The sequence below is a fragment of the Salvelinus fontinalis genome, chromosome 41 (genome assembly GCF_029448725.1).
Source record: "Salvelinus fontinalis isolate EN_2023a chromosome 41, ASM2944872v1, whole genome shotgun sequence".
In the NCBI taxonomy this organism is placed as follows: Eukaryota; Metazoa; Chordata; class Actinopteri; order Salmoniformes; family Salmonidae; genus Salvelinus; species Salvelinus fontinalis.
This window is the reverse complement of record NC_074705.1, coordinates 16,479,286-16,499,453: the sequence shown is the minus strand read 5'-3', so window position 1 is coordinate 16,499,453 and position 20,168 is coordinate 16,479,286. Positions and strand designations below refer to the sequence as shown.

The window sequence follows — 20,168 nt, the reverse complement described above, 5'->3', positions numbered from 1 at the left end:
CATTACAATATGCTGCGTCTTCTTGTTCCATCCAGATCAGCATGATTGAATCATGTTCGCACCACCGGACAGGCGCACTCCGTCAATAAATAAAAGGCCTTTCAGTTACTTACCAAGTGTTGTTTTATAGAAGGACGATGCGGCTGTTGTTGTGGTTCAGTGCAAACGAGTCTATAATCTTCTGGACATCCAGGGCCTTGGTTCTTTCTGCGTGTATGGACATGGCAGACACGGGTTCTGAGTCGAGGGTTTAACCCAGTATTTCATTCTGTATATCATGATGCGTGTAACTAGCATTTCTAGTATTATCTGAGATTTTCGTTGCAACTATTTTGTCCAGTTTGCCTATGACCTGTAAAAGTTCATGGAAGTTTCCCAGGTTGACAGCCATGTAATTGTCTATGTCTCCTCTCTGAAAGTCCCTGGTATGCAGTGTAACGCAATGACTCCACAACTGCTCTCATATACTCTCTGTTGTCTCGGACTAGTTTCGAATGTCCATCACTTGGAGCATTGCATATTGTTGAGCCAGACTCTTTCTGAATAGTCCACTCATTCCACACTTTCTTTGCATATTTATGCTCCACACTAGCATCGTGTGTCTTGAACGAACTTGTCCCATTCTTCCAGTTCTTCTGGTAGCCATCGAGGGTAAATGCCGCCTTCTCTCCACCATGGTTTCCTGGACGTTGAAAGTGGCGGCATGCAAAGCCGAAAGCACGGTCCTTTGAAATAGAATATTCCAGCCATGTGTAATCCTCATACCATCTACGATTGAAGTAGCGATCCCGCTGTCCAACTTTTGTGGCTGGATAACGCCGAAGAAGAGGGCGCCTTGGTTCTTCAACAGGTGACTGGTTTAAATCAGAGGGAGCGGTGGCTAGCAGCGACGAACTGCTCTGGTGCTCCCTCACGTCGTGGTTCACACGTTTCTGTCCCCGACTCATCTTTCTTATCTCCCTCTTCTTTGGGCCCCTCGGAGACAGGGTCTGGATTTTCTACCCGCACTTTTCTCTTGATCAGAAAACGGTCCATCGCAACGGGGCGAAATGGCGACTAGCTAGCTAGACGTTAGCTCACATAACGTAGCCTAACGTGCGCGAGCAGATAGCGAATGGAGTCTATAACGTGATCCACCTTTCTTGCAAGTTTACAATAGACAACACAATGCTTAATATTCCTACTTATTAGTGTACTACGGTATTCCATGGCAAGCTGGTGGAAGTCTCCTGATGGTGCCTATTTAACCTGTCAGTCTATAGGAGTTGAGTGTTACCTATTTCCCATCTTCATTCATAGTGGACATTTCCTCTGCCAGTTCTAATTAGTTAATGAATAGAAGGAATCAGCACTGAGCCTGCAGGGCGATAGCTCCATTATCAATTTAGAGAGGATTTTCAGCACCATGAAGAGGAAGACAACGCTACTATTGTAATGACCCGGCTGGGTCATAAAGAGAAAAGAGACGGACTCTAGGTGTGCAGGTCAGAACACAGGTTTATTCCTAAACTGGGCTATTGTTCAGGCCACAGCCCACGCCGCTAAATGCCGAACGTACACAATTATACCATGTCGAGTTAAGGGTCACTCTCATAGGAACAGATCAAGGCCCGAACAGAAGAGAGAGAGATGAGACAGTAATCCCTATTTATGCATTTCCAAACCCCGCGGGATTTCCCATCATACCCCCCAACCTTTCCATCTGTCCTGACATATTTAACCCCTGCTAGTAGCCATGAGAACCATAACACACCCACAAACACAGAACACAATACCGGGTCGTTACACTATATTGAATAATATCTCAACTCCAATCCTCCTTCACCACATTTCTCTTGCTCTTATCCATCTTTAAGATTACTACTGACATACAGTACCACAGGAGAAAACTTACATCATACAGTAGCTATGTTGAAAGAGCTGATTTTCAAATTCCTGGGCAGGAAACATATAGATGTAACCCACACTTAATCTTTACTGATTTAGCTATTCAAAAGCAAATTACGAATTAAAAGATTTAAACAAAAAATGAATACAAAATATTAAATATTTACAAAATGCACAGGAGCTCTTTGCCTAGGCGACCTCACTGCGCCATGTCAAAATGTGTAGAACAGCATGATATTAGCTATAAAACTGCAAAGGTTTCTCTCTGCCTCATGGCCTTGTGCTACACCACTGCATGTATCCCAATGGTAGACTGCATCGAACAAATCACCCCCTTCAATGCTGCAGACAGCAGGAGTTGATCCTTGGCTTAACAGTGTCATAGCAGATAACCAATCTTCCGTTAAGTCACCAGTCAAAAAGGGTAGTCGAACACAAACCCTTCAAACGTCATAATAAGCCTTTGCATATTTCTTTCGCTTCTACATATTATAAACGGCACATTTTGGACGTTTGGTTTTGCTTTGGGAGGGATATCTGTCTGACAATTAAATTTTAAAAAGTCTCATGTAGGAAGTAGTCAATTCTGAAGAAGGGGAGGTTGAGCCAGAGGTTGGTTCCGTTCCCAAATGCCACCTTATTCCCTGTAAATAGCGCACTACTTTTGACCCAAACCATATGGGCCCTGGTTAAAAGTAGTGCACTGCATAGGGAATAGTTGTTTGTTGTAGTATACAATGGAGCTGTCCCAGAGGTAACCTTGCTGCTTTTGTATTTTCACCACAAACAAATCTGCTCTTCTTCAAACAAGCCCAAGCATCTCACATTGTAAAAATATCTAAACTCACCATACACATGTATTGATCCATTTATCTATACATCTGCACAATACAATTGTAAATAAATCTTGTACTTTTTAGAGTGTATCCACTCTCCTCTTTCTCCCCCCCACTCCATTGCAGTCTACTCACACAGATAACTGTATTTTGTTTCAATGTCAGCTATATTTTGAAGGTCTTGGATAGCTTGTACTGTATGTTGGGATCTGACAAGTGCTGACCTCCATGGTTTTAATGGACTCTTCTGTGGCTCATTTGTAAGAAGAGGGGTGCTCTCTGCTGCCTCTGCTTTGTGCTGGGACAGGTCTCCAGGGCCCTCTTCTTCAGAAACATGGAGTACAACACATCTTTATGGGCTACATGACCTCCTTACTGAGCACTATTGACTGGTTGTCAGCTAGCCTTCTAGACAATGATGCTGGAATTGGTCTCTCTTATTGTCTTTTGTCCTCTCTTTTTCATCTTCTCTCTCTCGCTCTCTTTCACTCGCTCTCTCAATTCAATTCAAGGGCTTTATTGGCATGGGAAACATGTTACAATTGCCAAAGCAAGTGAAATAGATAATAAACAAAAGTGAAATAAACAATCAAAATGAACAGTAAACATTACACTCACAGAAGTTCCAAAAGAATAAAGACATTTCAAATGTCGTATTATGTCAATATACAATGTTGTAGGGATGTGCAAATATTTAAAGTACAAAAGAGAAAATAAATAAACAGAAATATGGGTTGTATTTACAATGGTGTTGGTTCTTCACTGGTTGCCCTTTTCTTGGGGCGACAGGTCACAAATATTGCTGCTGTGATGGCACACTGGTATTTCACCCAGTCGTGAAATACTGGGTGAAATCTCTCTCTCTCTCTCTCTGTGTTTGTGTGTACATGAAAATAAAAAGCCCTGTAGGGGGCAGCAAAGTACCGCACACTATTCATTTGGATGAACATGATAATAAGGAACCTAAAATATCACATAAGCCAAGACAAGGGAGTGGAAATACATCTATGGGTGAGGATAAGCTGCAGTTCTAGACAAGCTGGGTACATTAGCCTTCCACAAGAGTGTCTGGTTGTGTATGTTGGATGTCATTTGTAATTTCAGTACTTCACCTCTGTGATTGCCCAGGAGGGGGTGGAGAAGGCCCTTGCACTCTGGACCTGTCTGTCTTCTGACTAAGACTGTACTGTAAGCTTCACTGGTAAGGCTCTGGCTCCACCAGTGTAGTATAAGACAGTTAGCAAGGCAGGCAGCAGCTGCTTCTGTTCATCCATTACGCCGGGGGACTGGAACACTCAGCTAGCTAACTCCCTCCTAGGACACTGACCTCCTTTGTGGTGCTCGATTGAAATTCAGGAGCCTGCCACCGTACCAGTACCCCAGACCCAGCACAAGTCTATAAACAATCAGGGGCATATGGGTGAGGAATGACAATCCCTGAAAAGTGAAAGACGGGATGAGACGGGATGTGATGAGATGGGATCCCTGGCTGTGATCCCACTCTGAGGGTGTCTCAAGGGGAGTGGGATATGCAAAAAACACATTTCCATGTCCTGACACTCGTACAGGTTGTCCACTTGTACATGCAGTGAAAGAGGACAAATATAAGCACCCCCTATTTGACATTTGACATACACACACACATTGCATGGACATACAGTGAATGGTTTTTCAATTACAATACATTATTACATCCACATTAGGTGGGGTATTTTATCTGTGTCGTTAGGCTGCCCCTGGCCCTGCATATTCCATATTTGAAAAAGAGCATGGAGAGTGGGGCTGCCGCAGTCTAATAGAGAGAATGGAGGGACCATCCTGCTGTATCTCCTCAGGGGAAACCAAACCAGAGAGATCAGACAGTGGCTGAATCACTACAGTTTAAGATCTGGCAGGCACAGTGGTGGGACTTGACTGAGAGACAAAAGGAGAGGAAACAAATTATTACGTTTAACGGACTAAAGAGGGTTTCATATTCACAATGGCCCTGCAGAGAAGAAGCCCTTTGTCACTCTGATTACTGGACTAAATCAGAGTTACCCGAACTCGGTCCGAGGTCGTTTTCATTGTCCCCGTGCCTGTTTTTTTTTGGGGGGGGGGGGGGCAAAGCCGAGTTTAGACAGTGGTGGAAAAAGTACTCAAAAGTCATACTTGAGTAAAAGTAAAGATACCTTAATAGAAAATGACTGAAGTAAAAGTGAAAGTCACCTAGTAAAATTCTACTTGAGTAAAAGTCTAAAAGTATTTGGTTTTAAGTATACTTAAGTATCAAAAGTAAATGGAATTGCTAAAATGTACTTAAGTATCTAAAGTAAAAGTAAAAGTATTAATCATTTCAAATCCCTTATATTATGCAAACCAGACATCACCATTTTCTTGTTTTTCATTTATTTATGGGTAGCCATGGGTGCACTACAACACTCTGACATTAATTTACAAACAAAGCATGTGTTTAGTGAGTCCACCAGATCAGAGGCAGTTGGGATGACCAGTGATGTTGTCTTGCTTGATAAGTATGTGAATTGGACTATTTTCCTGTCAAAATGTAACATGTACTTTTGGGTGTCAGGGAAAATGTATGGGGTAAAAAGTACATTATTTTCTTTAGGAATGTAGTGAAGTAAAAGTAAAAGTTGTCGAAAATATAAATAGTAAAGTAAAGTACAGGTATCCCAAAAAACGACTTAAGTAGTAGTTTTACATAAGTACTTTACACGACTGAGTTTAGGAAACCCTGGACTAAATGGATTATTCTTCTGGAACACATTATCCCTTTAAAAGTGCTGAGTTTTGTGTACCTCAATATTCTAAGAATTGTCAGTAATCTTACTGACAATTCTTAGAATACACTACTGTAGATTAAGGTGAAGAGATATGCATGTATGTAATTCCCTACTGTCAATTAAATTATGGTCGCGCTCTCTCTCTCGCGCGCTCGCGCTCTCTCTCACTCACGAGAAACATCGTCACGTTTACAAATGAGAGGACAGGCTATGTCATGTAGACCCTCAGTATTGAAAAGTGTTAGAAACATTATCTCCACGCGCCGGTAGCCCTACCTTCCTCCCGCCTTCCTCCCCTCCTACCTTTTCTATCTCTCACGCTTTCACAGTGTCCTCCACTCGCTCACATACAGCTGGGAAGAGGTAAAGGTAAACCGCAAAGGTTTGCGTGACAAGCGAAGTGGCTATCTACAGTTGACATTTCTGAACGTTATAACCGGACCAGGACGTGAGTGAATGAAGTGCTGCGGCCAGTTTTAGATCCGCAACGATGTCCGACTTTATTTTAGCTTTTTTGACCATATCTGGATTATTTCAAATTGCTAAAATGCTGACAACTGCGGATGCAGATCAAGGTAAAAACAAGTTCACGTTGTGCTATTACTGTCGAAAAGCCATCTATTAGTATCTTATCATCATCATCATCACATCACAAATCATAGATTTCCAAAAGCATTTTATGACCTTGTCCTTGGCTTTTTGTCACGCAGGCCTATGTGTTATGTTGTTCAGCAGGGCTTGTTACAAATCTCTGAATTACAAATGTCTGAATTAAGTGTGTGATGTGCACTGTCACTAATAATGCGAATTCGGGTTGAAGTTTTTGTATGCTATTATTATAGATAACATGCATGATGCAGAAGATGAACAGAAGTCTGCTCTATTCATCCAGTGATTTAACCCCAATAACGTGATTATTTGATATTGTATAATTGAGCATTTGTTAGGCTTCCACTTTCCTTTTGCTGTTTTAACTTTATAGCCCACCCACATTAAACATTTTGTTGCAAAGCCTTAACAATACAGGCTTGTTCAAATAGATTTATAACAGATGGGAATGAATTCATAATTGATTGATAATGTTTAGGGCTATATGCAGTTGAAAATGTATCAAAGAAAAAATCAATCACGCAAAAAAAACAAAGGTACCAAATACTCAAATACATGTATACCTGCTCAACATCAGTATGTCCACTAAGCTACTGGTTAATGAAATCCATCTGGTCAGCTTGTTCATTACATGCTCATCTGTTTAGCCTGCTTGACCAATATAAACCTCTGAAATATGGGCTAGGCTACTGCGGGAAGACCTTTACATCCAATAAACACTAGATCGACCATAAATGACCAACATCATTACAGTTCATCCACAATCAACAGTTTTATAAAGGTAATCCAATATTGACAACTCCATTACTGCCTTAGCAAATCCAAATTGCGTCTTAATGATAGAGAATATGGAGTAAACGTACTCAGACAGAGATAGATCTGTTCCTTGCATACATGTTTTTAGTGGCTGGCAGAGGTGACACCACAGGTTTTAAAAAATGTTATGGCAAAATGAGGTTTTTTTCTTCTGGGGCATGGAGTTTTTCCTGGTCTCATGACCTGGTCAGGTAAAACTCTGGGTACTATTCGTAGGCTATGACAAAATATTATTATTATAGATCGCTTCCCTTATCTGTGCTATGACTATAGGGCTGTGTTTTCTCTTGTCGGGTTATGTGAATTGGAAACAATCCTGGTCTAAGGTGGATAAAACCCGTTCTAATTACCACAAGCCTTGTTATTTTTCAATTCTGAATCTGATATCAAAAGAGCCAGAGACAACAACTACATTGGACAACAAAGGTGTGAGGGTGTTGGTGAATGGAAAAAATGCGGAGTCAGGCGCAGGACACAGATATGAGTATAGTCAGAAAGTTTACTCAAAAATAAAGATAATGTTCCAACAAGGAAAACACAAAATAATCCAAAGAACACGAACCCACATGACAAACAATAACGCACAAAACAGAGAGGGAAGCCAGAGGGTTAAATAAGGAACATAATTAATGGAATAGAAATCAGGTGTGTATGATGAAGACAAAACCAAACGAAAATGAAACATGGATCGGTGGGGACTAGAAAGCCGGTGACGTCGACCGCCGAACGCCGCCCGAACAAAGAGAGGGACCAACTTCGGCAGAAGTCGTGACAAAAGGCCAGTGACACTAAATCTCACAACAAAAGGTGGAAAAAGTCAAGGGGTGTGAATACTTTCTGAAGGCACTGTACTCTGTAGTTTACTATAGCAGGGCTGTGTTATGCAAACAATTGTTACAATGTCTTTAAATGTTAATTTCACTCTATACACACACACAATGTTGATTAGGAGACTTTGAAAAAAAAAAATATATATATATATATTGTAATTTTATGTCATAAAACCTTTTATTGTTCATCTGATTACAGTGCTCTTCTGCAATGATTCATTCTTTAAGCTTTATGTAAGGCATGGTTACATGTAACACTATACACGGTAGACTTTGTAACAAGGCAGGGAGGGTTACATTGAACACAATTCTTAAAACAAATAAGCTTGTGTTATTGTCCTGTCTCCGTCTGGCCCACCAAAGGTTGGTTCCCTTGTGCTCACTGTAGGAACTGATTGCCTTTCAAATTCAATCATTCAATCATTAAATTCAATCATTAAATCAACTACTTTCAACATTTTCATTGAAAATAATATCCCCCATTTCTCTTGTACTCTATTCTAACCAAACCTGCATTACCAGTTCATAACAGTAGGTATCACTATGCTCTAACTATTTGAAAAAGACCGATGTCATGATGCCTGCTTGTCTCTGTATTTGTGAAAGTTATTGTGGTGCAAGACATACATTTGAAGTCGGAAGTTTACATACACTTAGGTTGGAGTCATTAAAACTTGTTTTTCAACCACACCACACATTTCTTGTTAACCCTCGCCAACAGCCAATAAAATTGCAGGGCGCCAAATACAAAACAACAGAAATCTCATAAATCAAATTTCTCAAACATACAAGTATTAGGCACCATTTTATAATTTTTTTTATCTTTAATCCAGCCACAGTGTCTGATTTCAAAAATGCTTTACAGCGAAAGCTCCACAAACTATTATGTTAGGCCACCACCAAGTCACAGATAAACTCAGGCATTTTTCCCACCAAAGAGAGGAGTCACAAAAAGCACAAATAGAGATAAAAATGAATCACTAACCGTTGATGATCTTCATCAGATGACACTCATAGGACTTCATGTTACACAATACATGTATGTTTTGTTCGGTAAAGTTCATATTTATATCCAAAAATGTATTTTACATTGGCGTGTTAGATTCAGTAGTTCAAAAACATGCAGTGATATTGCAGAGCGACACGAATTCACAGAAATACTCATAATAAATGTTGATGAAAATACAGCTATTATACATGAGACTTTAGATACACTTCTCCTTAATGTGACCGCTGTGTCAGATTTAAAAAAAACTTTACGGAAAAAGCATAATCTGAGAACGGCGCTCAGAGCCCAAACCAGCCAGAGAAATATACGCCATGTTGGGTAGTCAACATTATTCATATTATTCATATATAAATATTCACTTACCTGTGATGATCTTCATCAGAATGCACTCCCAGGAATCACAGTTCCACAATAAATGCTTGTTTTGTTCGGTAATGTCCATCATTTATGTCCATTTATGTCCAATAGCTTCTTTTGTTAGGGCGTTTGGTAAACAATCCAAAAGCGTGATCTGGTCCATTCAGACGAAACGTTCAAAAAGTTATATTACAGGTCAAAGAAACTTTTCAAGCTAAGTATATAATCAATCTTTAGGATGTTTTTATCATAAAAGTTCAATACTGTTTCAACCGGAGAATTCCATTGTCTGTAGAATTGCAATGGAACGAGAGCTACCTCTCAAGTGAAAGCGCATGACTGAGAACGAGGCTGTAGGCAGACCCCTTAGTAAAACAGCTCCCACCGGCCCCCCTTCACATGAGCAGCCTAAAACCACGTTCTAAAGACGGTTGACATCTAGTGGAAGCCTTAGGAAGTGAAAAATAACCCATATCCCACTGTGTATTCGATAGGGGTGAGTTCAAAAACTACAAACCTCAGATTTCCCACTTCCTGTTTGGATTTCTTCTCAGGTTTTTGCCTGCCATATTAGTTATGTTATACTCACAGACATCAATCAAGCAGTTTTAGAAACTTCAGAGTGTTTTCTATCCAATACTACTAATAATATGCATATATTAGCATCTGGGACTGAGTAGGAGGCAATTCACTCTGGGCATGCCATTCATTCAAAAGTGAAAATGCTGCCCCCTATCCCAAACAAGTTAACAAACTATAGTCGGTTTGGACATGTACTTTGTGCATGACACAAGTAATTTTTCCGACAATTGTTTACAGACAGATTATTTCACTTATAATTCACTGTATCACAATTCCAGTGGTTCAGAAGTTTACATACACTAAGTTGACTGTGCAGCTTGGAACAGCTTGGAAAATTCCAGAAAATTATGTCATGGCTTTAGAAGCTTCTGATAGGCTAATTGACATAATTTGAGTCAATTGGAGGTGTACCTGTGGATGTATTTCAAGGCCTACCTTCAAACTCAGTGCCTCTTTGCTTGACATCATGGAAAATCAAAAGAAATCAGCCAAGACCTCAGATTTTTTGTTGTTGTTGATTTCCACAAGTCCGATTCATCCTTGGGAGCAATTTCCAAATGCCTGAAGGTACCACGTTCATCTGTACAAACAATAGTACGCAAGTATAAACACCTTGGGACCACGCAGCCGTCATACCGCTCAGGAAGGAGACGCGTTCTGTCTCCTAGAGATGAACGTACTTTGGTGCGAAAATTGCAAATCAATCCCAGAACAACAGCAAAGGACCTTGTGAAGATGCTGGAGGAAACCGGTACAAAAGTATCTATATCCACAGTAAAACAAGTCCTATATCGACATAACCTGAAAGGCCGCTCAGCAAGGAAGAAGCCATTGCTTCGACACCCCCATTAAAATGCCAGACTACGGTTTGCAACTGCACATGGGGACAAAGATTGTACTTTTTGGAGAATTGTCCTCTGGTCTGATGAAACAAAAATAGAACTCTTTGGCCATAATGACCATTGTTATGTTTGGAGGATAAAGGGGGAGGCTTGCAAGCCGAAGAACACCATCCCGAGGGTGGCAGCATCATGTTGTGGGGGTGATTTGCTGCAGAATGGACTGGTGCACTTCACAAAATAGATGGCATCATGAGGATGGAAATGATGTGGATATATTGAATCAACATCTCAAGACATCAGTCAGGAGGTTAAAGCTCGGTTGCAAATGGGTCTTCCAAATGGAAATGACCCCAAGCATACTTCCAAAGTTGTGGCAAAATGGCTTAAGGACAACAAAGTCAAGGTATTTGAGTGGCCACCACAAAGCCCTGACCTCAATCCTATAGACCATTTGTGGGCAGAACTGAAAAAGCATGTGGGAGCAAGGAGGCCTACAAACCTGACTCAGTTACACCAGCTCTGTCAGGAGGAATGGGCCAAAATTCACCCAATTTATTGTGGGAAGCTTGTGGAAGGCTTCCCGAAACGTTTGACCCAAGTTAAACAATTTAAAGGCACTGCTACCAAATACTAATTGAGTGTATGTAAACTTCTGACCCACTGGGAATGTGATGAAAGAAATAAAAGCTGTAATAAATCCTTCTCTCTACTATTATTCTGACATTTCACATTCTTAAAATAAAGTGGTAATCCTAACTGACCTAAAACAGGGAATATTTACTAGGATTTATTGTCAGGAATTGTGAAAAGCTGAGTTTAAATCTATTTGGCTAAGGTGTATGTAAACTTCAGACTTCAGCTGTGCCTTGTTTTCCATGAAAATGTGTGTTCATTCTATTATGAGGCAGGAGACCAGGCAGGCAGAAAAGGAGAGTTTCCATGAGATAACACAGCCACAAAGTCAGATTCCACAGACTAGAGAGGAGCGTGAGCAAAGAAAGAAACCAAGTCAAATCAAATCAAATTTTATCAGTCGCATCCACATATTTAGCAGATGCTATTGTGGGTGTAGCGAACTGCTTGTGTTCCTAGCTCCAGCAGTGCAGTAATATCTAAAAATTCGCAACAATACACATAGATCTAAAAGTGGAATTAAGAAATATATAAATATTAGAACGAGCAATGTCGGAGTTCAGAGTATAAAAATATATACAGTACCAGTCAAAAGTTCCATAAAAGTGTTAACTTCTTTGGGGTAGGGGGCAGTATTTTCAAGTCCGGATGAAAAGTGTGCCCAGAGTAAACTGCCTGCTACTCAGGCCCAGATGCTAGGATTTGCATATTATTACTAGATGTGGATAGAAAACACTCTGAAGTTTCTAACACTGTTTGAATGATGTCTGTGAGTATAACAGAACTCATATGGCAGGCAAAAACCTGAGATAAAATCCAACCAGGAAGTGGGAAATCTGAGGTTTGTAGTTTTTCTCTTTACCTATCCAAGATACAGTGGAAGTGGGGTCATATTGCACTTCCTAAGGCTTCCACTAGATGTCAACAGTCTTTAGAACCTTGTTTGAGGCTTCTACTGTGAAGGAGGGGGGAATGAGATCTGAATGAGTCAGAGGTCTGCCAGCATGGCATGAGCTGACCACGCGCGTTCATGTGAGAGTTAGCTTCCGTTCCATTGCATTTCTGAAGACAAAGGAATTATACGGTTGGAACATTATTGAAGATTTATGTTAAAAACATCCTAAAGGTTGATTCTATACATGGTTTTGCATGTTTCTACAGACTGTAACGGAACTTTTTGACTTTTCGTCTGGACCTAGTGATCGCGCCTCATGAATTAGGATTACTGGGCTAAACGCGCGAACAAAAAGGAGGTATTTGGACATAAATTATGGACTTCATCGAACAAAACAAACATTTATTGTGGAACTGGGATTCCTGGGAGTGCATTCTGATGAAGATCATCAAAGGTGTGAATATTTATAATGCTATTTCTGGCTTCTGTTGACTCCACAACATGGCGGATATCTGTATGGCTTGATTTTGTGTCTGAGCGCTGTACTCAGATTATTGCGCGGTGTGCTTTTTCCGTAAAGTTTTTTTTAAATCTGACACAGCGGTTGCATTAAGGAGAAGTGGATCTAAAATTCCATGCATAACAGTTGTATCTTTTAGCAATGTTTATTATGAGTATTTCTGTAAATCGATGTGGCTCTCTGCAAAATCACTGGATGTTTTGGAACTACTGAACATAACGCGCCAATGTAAACTGAGATTTTTGGATATAAATATGAACTTTATCTAACAAAACATACATGTATTGTGTAACATGAAGTCCTATGAGTGTCATCTGATGAAGATCATCAAAGGTTTCATTCATTTTATCTCTTTCTGCTTTTTGTGACTCCTCTCTTTGGCGGGAAAAATGGCTGTGTTTTTTGTGACTAGGTACTGACCTAACATAATCGCATGGTATGCTTTTGTCGTAAAGCCTTCTTGAAATCGGACACTGTAGTGGGATTAACAACAAATTTATCTTTAAAATGGTATATAATACTTGTATGTTTGACAAATTTTAATTATGAGATTTCTGTTGTTTGAATTTGGCGCCCTGCACTTTCACTGGATGTTGGTCAGGTGGGACGTTAGCGTCCCACGTACCCTAGAGAGGTTAAACAAACCAAAATGTTTTTTAGATTCTTCAAAGTACCCACCCTTTGCCTTGATGACAGCTTTGCACACTCTTGGCATTCTCTGAACCAGCTTCATGAGAAATGCTTTTCCATCAGTCTTAAAGGAGTTTCCACATATGCTGAGCACTTTTTGGCTGCTTTTCCTTCACTCTGCGGTCCAACTCATCCCAAACCATCTCAATTGGTTTGAGGTCGGGTGATTGTGGAGGCCAGGTCATCTGATGCAGTACTCCATCACTCTCCTTCTTGGTCAAATAGCCCTTAAACAGCCTGGAGGTGTGTTTTGGGTCATTGTCCTGTTAAAAACCAAATGATAGTCCCACTAAGCATTAACCAGATGGGATGGCATATTGCTGCAGAATGCTGTGGTAGCCATGCTGGTTAAGTTAAGCCTTGAATTCTAAATAAATAATTGACAGTGTCACCAGCAAAGCACCCCCGCACATTCACACCTTCTCCTCCTGGCATCACAGTGGGAACCACACATGCGGAGATCATCCATTCACCTACTCAAATTTGGACTCATCAGACCAAAGAACAAATTACCACCGGTCTAATATCCATTGCTCGTGTTTTTTGACCAAGCAGGTCTCTTCTTATTATTGGTGTCCTTTAGCAGCAATTCGACCACGAATGCCTGATTCACGCAGTCTCCTCTGAACATTTGATGTGTCTAAATGCTCTGCAAAGCATTTATTTGGGCTGCAATCTGAGGTGCAGTTAACTCTATTTAATTTATCCTCTGCAGCAGAGGTACCTCTGGGTCTTCCTTTCCTGTGGCAGTCCTCATGACAGCCAGTTTCATTATAGCGCTTGATGGTTTTTGCGACTGCATTTGAAGAAACTTTAAAAGTTCTTGACATTTTCCGTATTGACTGACCTTCATGTCTTAAAGTAATGATGGACTGTCGTTTCTCTTTACTATTTTGAGCTGTTCTTGCCATAATACGGACTTGGTCTTTTACCAAATAGGGCTATCCTCTGTATACCACCCCTACCTTGTCACAACACAACTGATTGGCTCAAACGCATTAAGAAGGAAAGAAATTCCACAAATGTACTTTTAACAAGACACACCTGTTCATTGAAATGCCTTCCAGGTGACTACCTCATGAAGCTGGTTGAGAGAATGCCAAGTGTACAAAGCTGCCATCAAGGCAAAGGTTGGCTACTTTGAAGAATCTCAAATAAATGAAATATATTTAGATTTATTTAACACTTTTTAGGTTACTACATGATTCCATATGTGTTATTTCATCATTTTTATGTCTTCACTATTATTCTACAATGTACAAAAAAGTAAAAATAAAGAAAAACACTGGAATTAGTAGGTGTGTCCAAAAGTTTGACTGGTACTGTATGTGATGGGATGTTAAGGCAATATAGACATTATGGACAGTATGTGGATAAAATATTTAGTATATCTGTAGAATTCGTAGGACAGAATATATACAGCAATAGTTGAGTAGTATTTGTTTGTTTGTTTGTGTAACGTTAATTTAACTAGGTAAGTCAGTTGAGAACAAATTCTTATTTACAATGACGGCCTACCAGAAGGCAAAAGGCCTCCTGCGGGGACGGGGGCTGGGATTAAATAAAAAAATAAAAAAGATAAATATAGGACAAAACATACATCATGACAAGAGAGACAACACAACACTACATAAAGAGAGGCCTAAGACAACAACATAGCAAGGCAGCAACACATGACAACACATTATGGTAGCAACACAACATGGTAGCAGCACAAAACATGGTACAAACATTATTGGTCACAGACAACAGCACAAAGGGCAAGAAGGTAGAGACAACAATACATCACGCCAAGCAGCAACAACTGTCTGTAAGAGTGTTCATGATTGAGTCTTTGAATGAATAGATTGAGATGAAACTGTCACGTTTGAGTGTTTGTTGCAGCTTGTTCCAGTCACTAGCTGCATCGAACTGAAAAGAGGAGCGACCAAGGGATGTGTGTGCTTTGGGGACCTTTAACAGAATGTGACTGGCAGAACAGGTGTTGTATGTGGAGGATGAGGGCTGCAGTAGATATCTCAGATAGGAGGGAGTGAGGCATAAGAGGGTTTTATAAATAAGCATCAACCAGTGGGTCTTGCGACGGGTATACAGAGATGACCAGGTTACAGAGGAGTATAGAGTGCAGTGATGTGTCCTATAAGGAGCATTGGTGGCAAATCTGATGGCCGAATGGTAAAGAACATCTAGGTGGGGGAGGTGCTATGTCAACTTGTCCAATGCTTTCTTTTCCATTGCAAAAAGTATCTATGATATAAACTAATGAATATGTCTGGTCAACGTGTTTGGTGCTGCTGCTTTGAAAGTGGTGTGGCGACGCAACACCAGATTGAAAACAACTGGGGTAAATGCTTGTCTCGCAACAAGTTTTCCTGCGGCTCTGGTGGCTGTGGTACATTACCTAATGTACTGTACAGTTACGGTGCACGGCTGCGTTTTGAGCCTCAACATTTAAGTGTGTAAAAGTACATCATAAGTACATCATGCCACACATTGGCAGCTCTATCTATGCATCTCCTTCATGGTTAAGTGGAAGGAAGCTTTCTGTGCTCATCATCCCAACAGACCAGTAGGGCCATTCCAATGTAGCTGGACCAATGCAATGTCACAGCTCAGAATCGTGCAAATGGCACCCTATTCCCTACATAGTGCACTACTTTTGACCAGGGCCCATGTATGGAATAGGGTGCCATTTGGGACGAAAGCCCAGTAATAACTTTTCTTCCAAGGACTCAGATATGAATTGAGGCACCGTATCCTCCAGAGAAATAGCAGTGGAGACTTTAGCCTATTAAATATTACTGTACCTCCTCTCTCCCCGATGAGTGTTGAAGCAAAGCCTGGCTATAGGCCTATGTGTGTCTAAACTAGGAGGAATTCAAGGATCTCTCCTCTACAAAGGTTAAATGGTTAAATATTTTTTTTCTGACCTGCTTTTTCTGATATGCTGAGAGGTGACACTTTAAAATCAATCACAGAATGAATGTTTGTCTTGGAGGTCATTTCCTGAATATTTGAATGTAAGGTGGTATAGGACAATTAAATGCACATTTGGCAAAGTGTTTAAAGTAACTCAAATAATATACTCTTACTTCTAAAAGACAAGACAAATTGTGACATACATTTATATTATACTATTACTGTTACACATTCAACCCTCAAGCTACTACTATATTTTACTGTAACGGTCCTGACCTGTTTTCTGTTGTTTTTGTATGTGTTTATGGTCAGGGCGTGTGTTTTGGGTGGGCAGTCTATGTTTTCTGTTTCTATGTTGGTTTTGGGTTGCCTGGTATGGCTCTTAATTAGAGGCAGGTGGTTTGCGTTTTCCTCTAATTAAGAGTCATATTTAGGTAGGGTGTTCTCACTGTTTGTTTGTGGGTGATTGTCTCCTGTGTCGTCGATGTCTGTACCATACGGGACTGTTTGGCTGTTCGTTCGTTTGATGTAGTCTGTTCCTGTCCGTGAGTTCTACGTTTAGTTATGTAAGTTCATGTTCAGGTTTCGTCTACGTCGTTTGCTTATTTTGTATTTTTGTAAGTGTTTTGTTTTCGTTTTGCCGTCGTATTCAATAAAAGATGGCTTATTTTCCTACTGCTGCGTATTGGTCCACTGATCCTTCTCTCCTCTCCTCGTCCGAGGAAGAGGAGGACAACAGCCCTTACATTTACATACATCGATTACCATGCAAATTACCATTACCATCATTTTGATCCCAAGAATAAACTTTTGGAAAAAGCAACAATCACAAAATATCAACTAATTAAATATCAACTAACCCTAACCAAAACAGACTGTTATTTTAGCCAAATTACATATTCATATTCTTTAGAAAATGTGCAGCTGTTTTCCAATGTGCAATACACAATAGTACAAAAAAAAAACATATTTACCATCATTTGATTAAATTTTCATTTTCAGAATTTTTAAGTAAATATTTATTTTATAATATTTATGTGGTACCAAAGACTGCCATTTAAAGAGGCCGTTGAACAACATTTAAAATATACAGAATTCTACTGACAAAAAGTGATTAAATTCACTTAAAAAGTGGTCCTGGGAGACATTGACCAAAAATATGGCTTCGTTTTTTAAATGTAACTTACCCCACAGTCAGCATTAGCATTGCGGTTATTGAAACAATGCTGGTACAGCCTATGACAGGATGTTTCAAAAAGCATACCCAAATCCTCAAATTCACTTCAAACCGAATGGTTTAGCACCCAAAATAGCATAATAAGTTACACATATAGAATATTGGAGGATATAATAGGAATTCTGGTATTTATAAAATATTTTCGGTATAATATTTTTTTTTCTGATAATACACACCAACACAGCATTAATGCTGCTTTTCAACTGTAACACCAGTGTGACACTAGTGTATACACCATTATGTTATACTAGGGAAATTGTGTTTCCATAGCTAGGGCTGACAGTGAGGACTTATGAAGAGCAGAATCAACAACCTCTGCATAATCAAAACAGTTGCTTTGTGAGAAGGTGTTAAAGTTCACAGTTAGCTATTGTGATGTAAATGCAGATGAAAAGTACCAGTGGCCTGGCTTTGGTCCCAGGTAAGAGCAGGTCCGCCGGATCCATGGCCCATACTCCTAGAAAAATATAAACCAAAATTGGTTCCTATATAGAACCTTTAGGGGTGCCATATATGAAGCAAGAAATAGAAGCCTTTTCTTTGTTTAGTTATAAGAGTGCAGTGAGACACGGGTGCTGGCCAGCATGGAAACAAATGTTTCTGCAGTTTGGGTAAAACACTGGGCTAAAACCTGTGTGAAAATGCACCCCGTATGTGTACATTTAAGGGTAGCAGGTTTCTGTTTTACAGTTTTACCAAGGATGCTTACCACTGACATACCTTTATGAGCTGTATTGACTGCAACTAAGCATATATCTGAGGTAATTTAGATTTTGTACATGGTCAATCAATAAATAAAATGGATTTATAAAGCCCTTTTCACATCAACAGATGTCACAAAGTGCTATACAGAAACCCAGGAGAAAACCCCAAACAGCAAGCAATGTAGATGAACAGTAGAAGCACGGTGGCTAGGAAAAACTCCCTAGAAAGGCCGGAACCTAGGAAGAAACCTAGAGAGGAACCAGGCTGAGGGGTGGCCAGTCCTCTTCTGGCTGTGCCGGGTGGAGATAGTACAAGGCCAGATTGTTCTTCAAGATGTTCAAACGTACATAGATCCTTCACTCAGTCTAGAGATCTGGTCAAACTTAGTTACGCAGTTATAGTCATAGGCGAGTACATTAAGGTTCTCCATCTCTGCAGGCGATCTGTCTATCTGGTCAGAATCATTAATACAGGTCCCCCTCCATCCTCTGATGACAAAATCTGTCTTTCGGACGGGACGTTAAACAGTTGTCCTGACTCTCTGTGGTCACAAAAAAATCCAATGTCGCAACATCTAAGCATCCCGGATAGCACTGATTCTCTGCTGTCACGACCGTCGTATGAATAATTGCACCAAGGCGCAGCGTGAGTAGAGTTCCACATTTGGATGATAGTGAAACTTCCAAAACAACAAAGATATAACAATCGTGAAATACATAGGGCACATAGACACTCATACAAAACAACATCCCCCATAGCAGGTGGGAAAAAGGACACACTAAGTATGATCCCCAATTAGAGGTAAGGATTATCAGCCGCCTCCAATTGGGAAGCATACACACACACCAACATAGAAATATACTACCTAGAAACCCCCCTAGTCACGACCTGACCTATTACACCATAGAGAACCTCGAGGGCTCTCTATGGTCAGGGCGTGACATCTGCACTGTTTTACTAATTTCATGTGTACAGTATATACTGTATTCTAGTCAGGTCGTTGCTATATTAATGAGAATGTGTTCTCAGTCAACTTACCTGGTAAAATAAGGGTACAAAAGTATAAAAAACTTAATAGTATGTCTCGAAACAAAACCTGGATTCAAATAAATACTTTTTTAGATTTGCCCTGGAATAGCTACTTTTCTGAGAATGTACACCAATACAGCTATTTACTGTACAGTATGTAGATTCAGAGCATATCAGAGGTCTGAATTGCAAGTATTTATACCATTGTCATACTTTGTATACACTTGGAGTATTTTATATGCACAAAAATAAGGTGATTTTGGTTTTGTACACAGTCATACGATACATGGTATAGAAAAGTACAATCTTAGGCGAGTACATCTCAGGCGAGTACATATCTGTGCAGATGATCTGTCTATCTGGTCAAAATCACTGATACAGGTCCCACTTCACCCTCTGGGGGTATGGATAACTTGTAATTATGTCTCCAGAGAAACCTAGATTCAAATAAATGTCCTATTTATAAAATTACTATAGGCAGAATTGGGTGTTTTTGGCTGGGGTCGAAATCACCCTAAAGGACTTGATACCGAAACACTAAGCAATGATTTAGATTTGTTGGGAACAAGTGTCACGATCGTGTGGGGGATTGACGGACCAAAACGCAGCAGTTGGAAAATAAGCCATCTTCTTTTATTTTAAAAAAGATGACAAAAATAAACACGAAACACTTTAACAAAAAACGAACAAAACAACAAAACGACCGTGAAGCTACAAACGTTGTGCACATACATACAGGCTACAAACGTTCTACATAGACAATTACTCACAACCAATGAGAGCCTATGGCTACCCTAAATAAGGCTCCCAATCAGAGACAACCGAAATCAGCTGTCTCTAATTGGGAACTCATTCAGGTAACCATAGACTCTCCTAGACAACTAAACATACATAGACAACGCTAGACATCTACACTCAACACAAACCCATATACTACACCCCATAACCCCTTTACCATATCAACACCCAAAACTAACAAAACATAAACA

At 40.1% G+C, this 20,168-nt stretch overlaps 1 protein-coding gene across 7 annotated transcripts in view; it reads left to right on the top strand.

Annotated features, from left to right (window-relative positions):
* Window positions 1-5,702: 5,702 nt before the first annotated feature.
* Window positions 5,703-20,168, top strand: part of LOC129840671 (low-density lipoprotein receptor-related protein 1B-like) — a 202,929-nt gene continuing 188,463 nt past the window's right edge. For all 7 annotated transcript variants that reach the window (XM_055908708.1, XM_055908710.1, XM_055908707.1 and 4 more), the window contains exon 1: window positions 5,703-6,081. In XM_055908708.1, coding sequence (XP_055764683.1) covers window positions 5,997-6,081 — 85 coding nt within the window. In that variant the 5' untranslated portion in view covers window positions 5,703-5,996. The remainder of the gene's footprint in view (window positions 6,082-20,168) is intronic.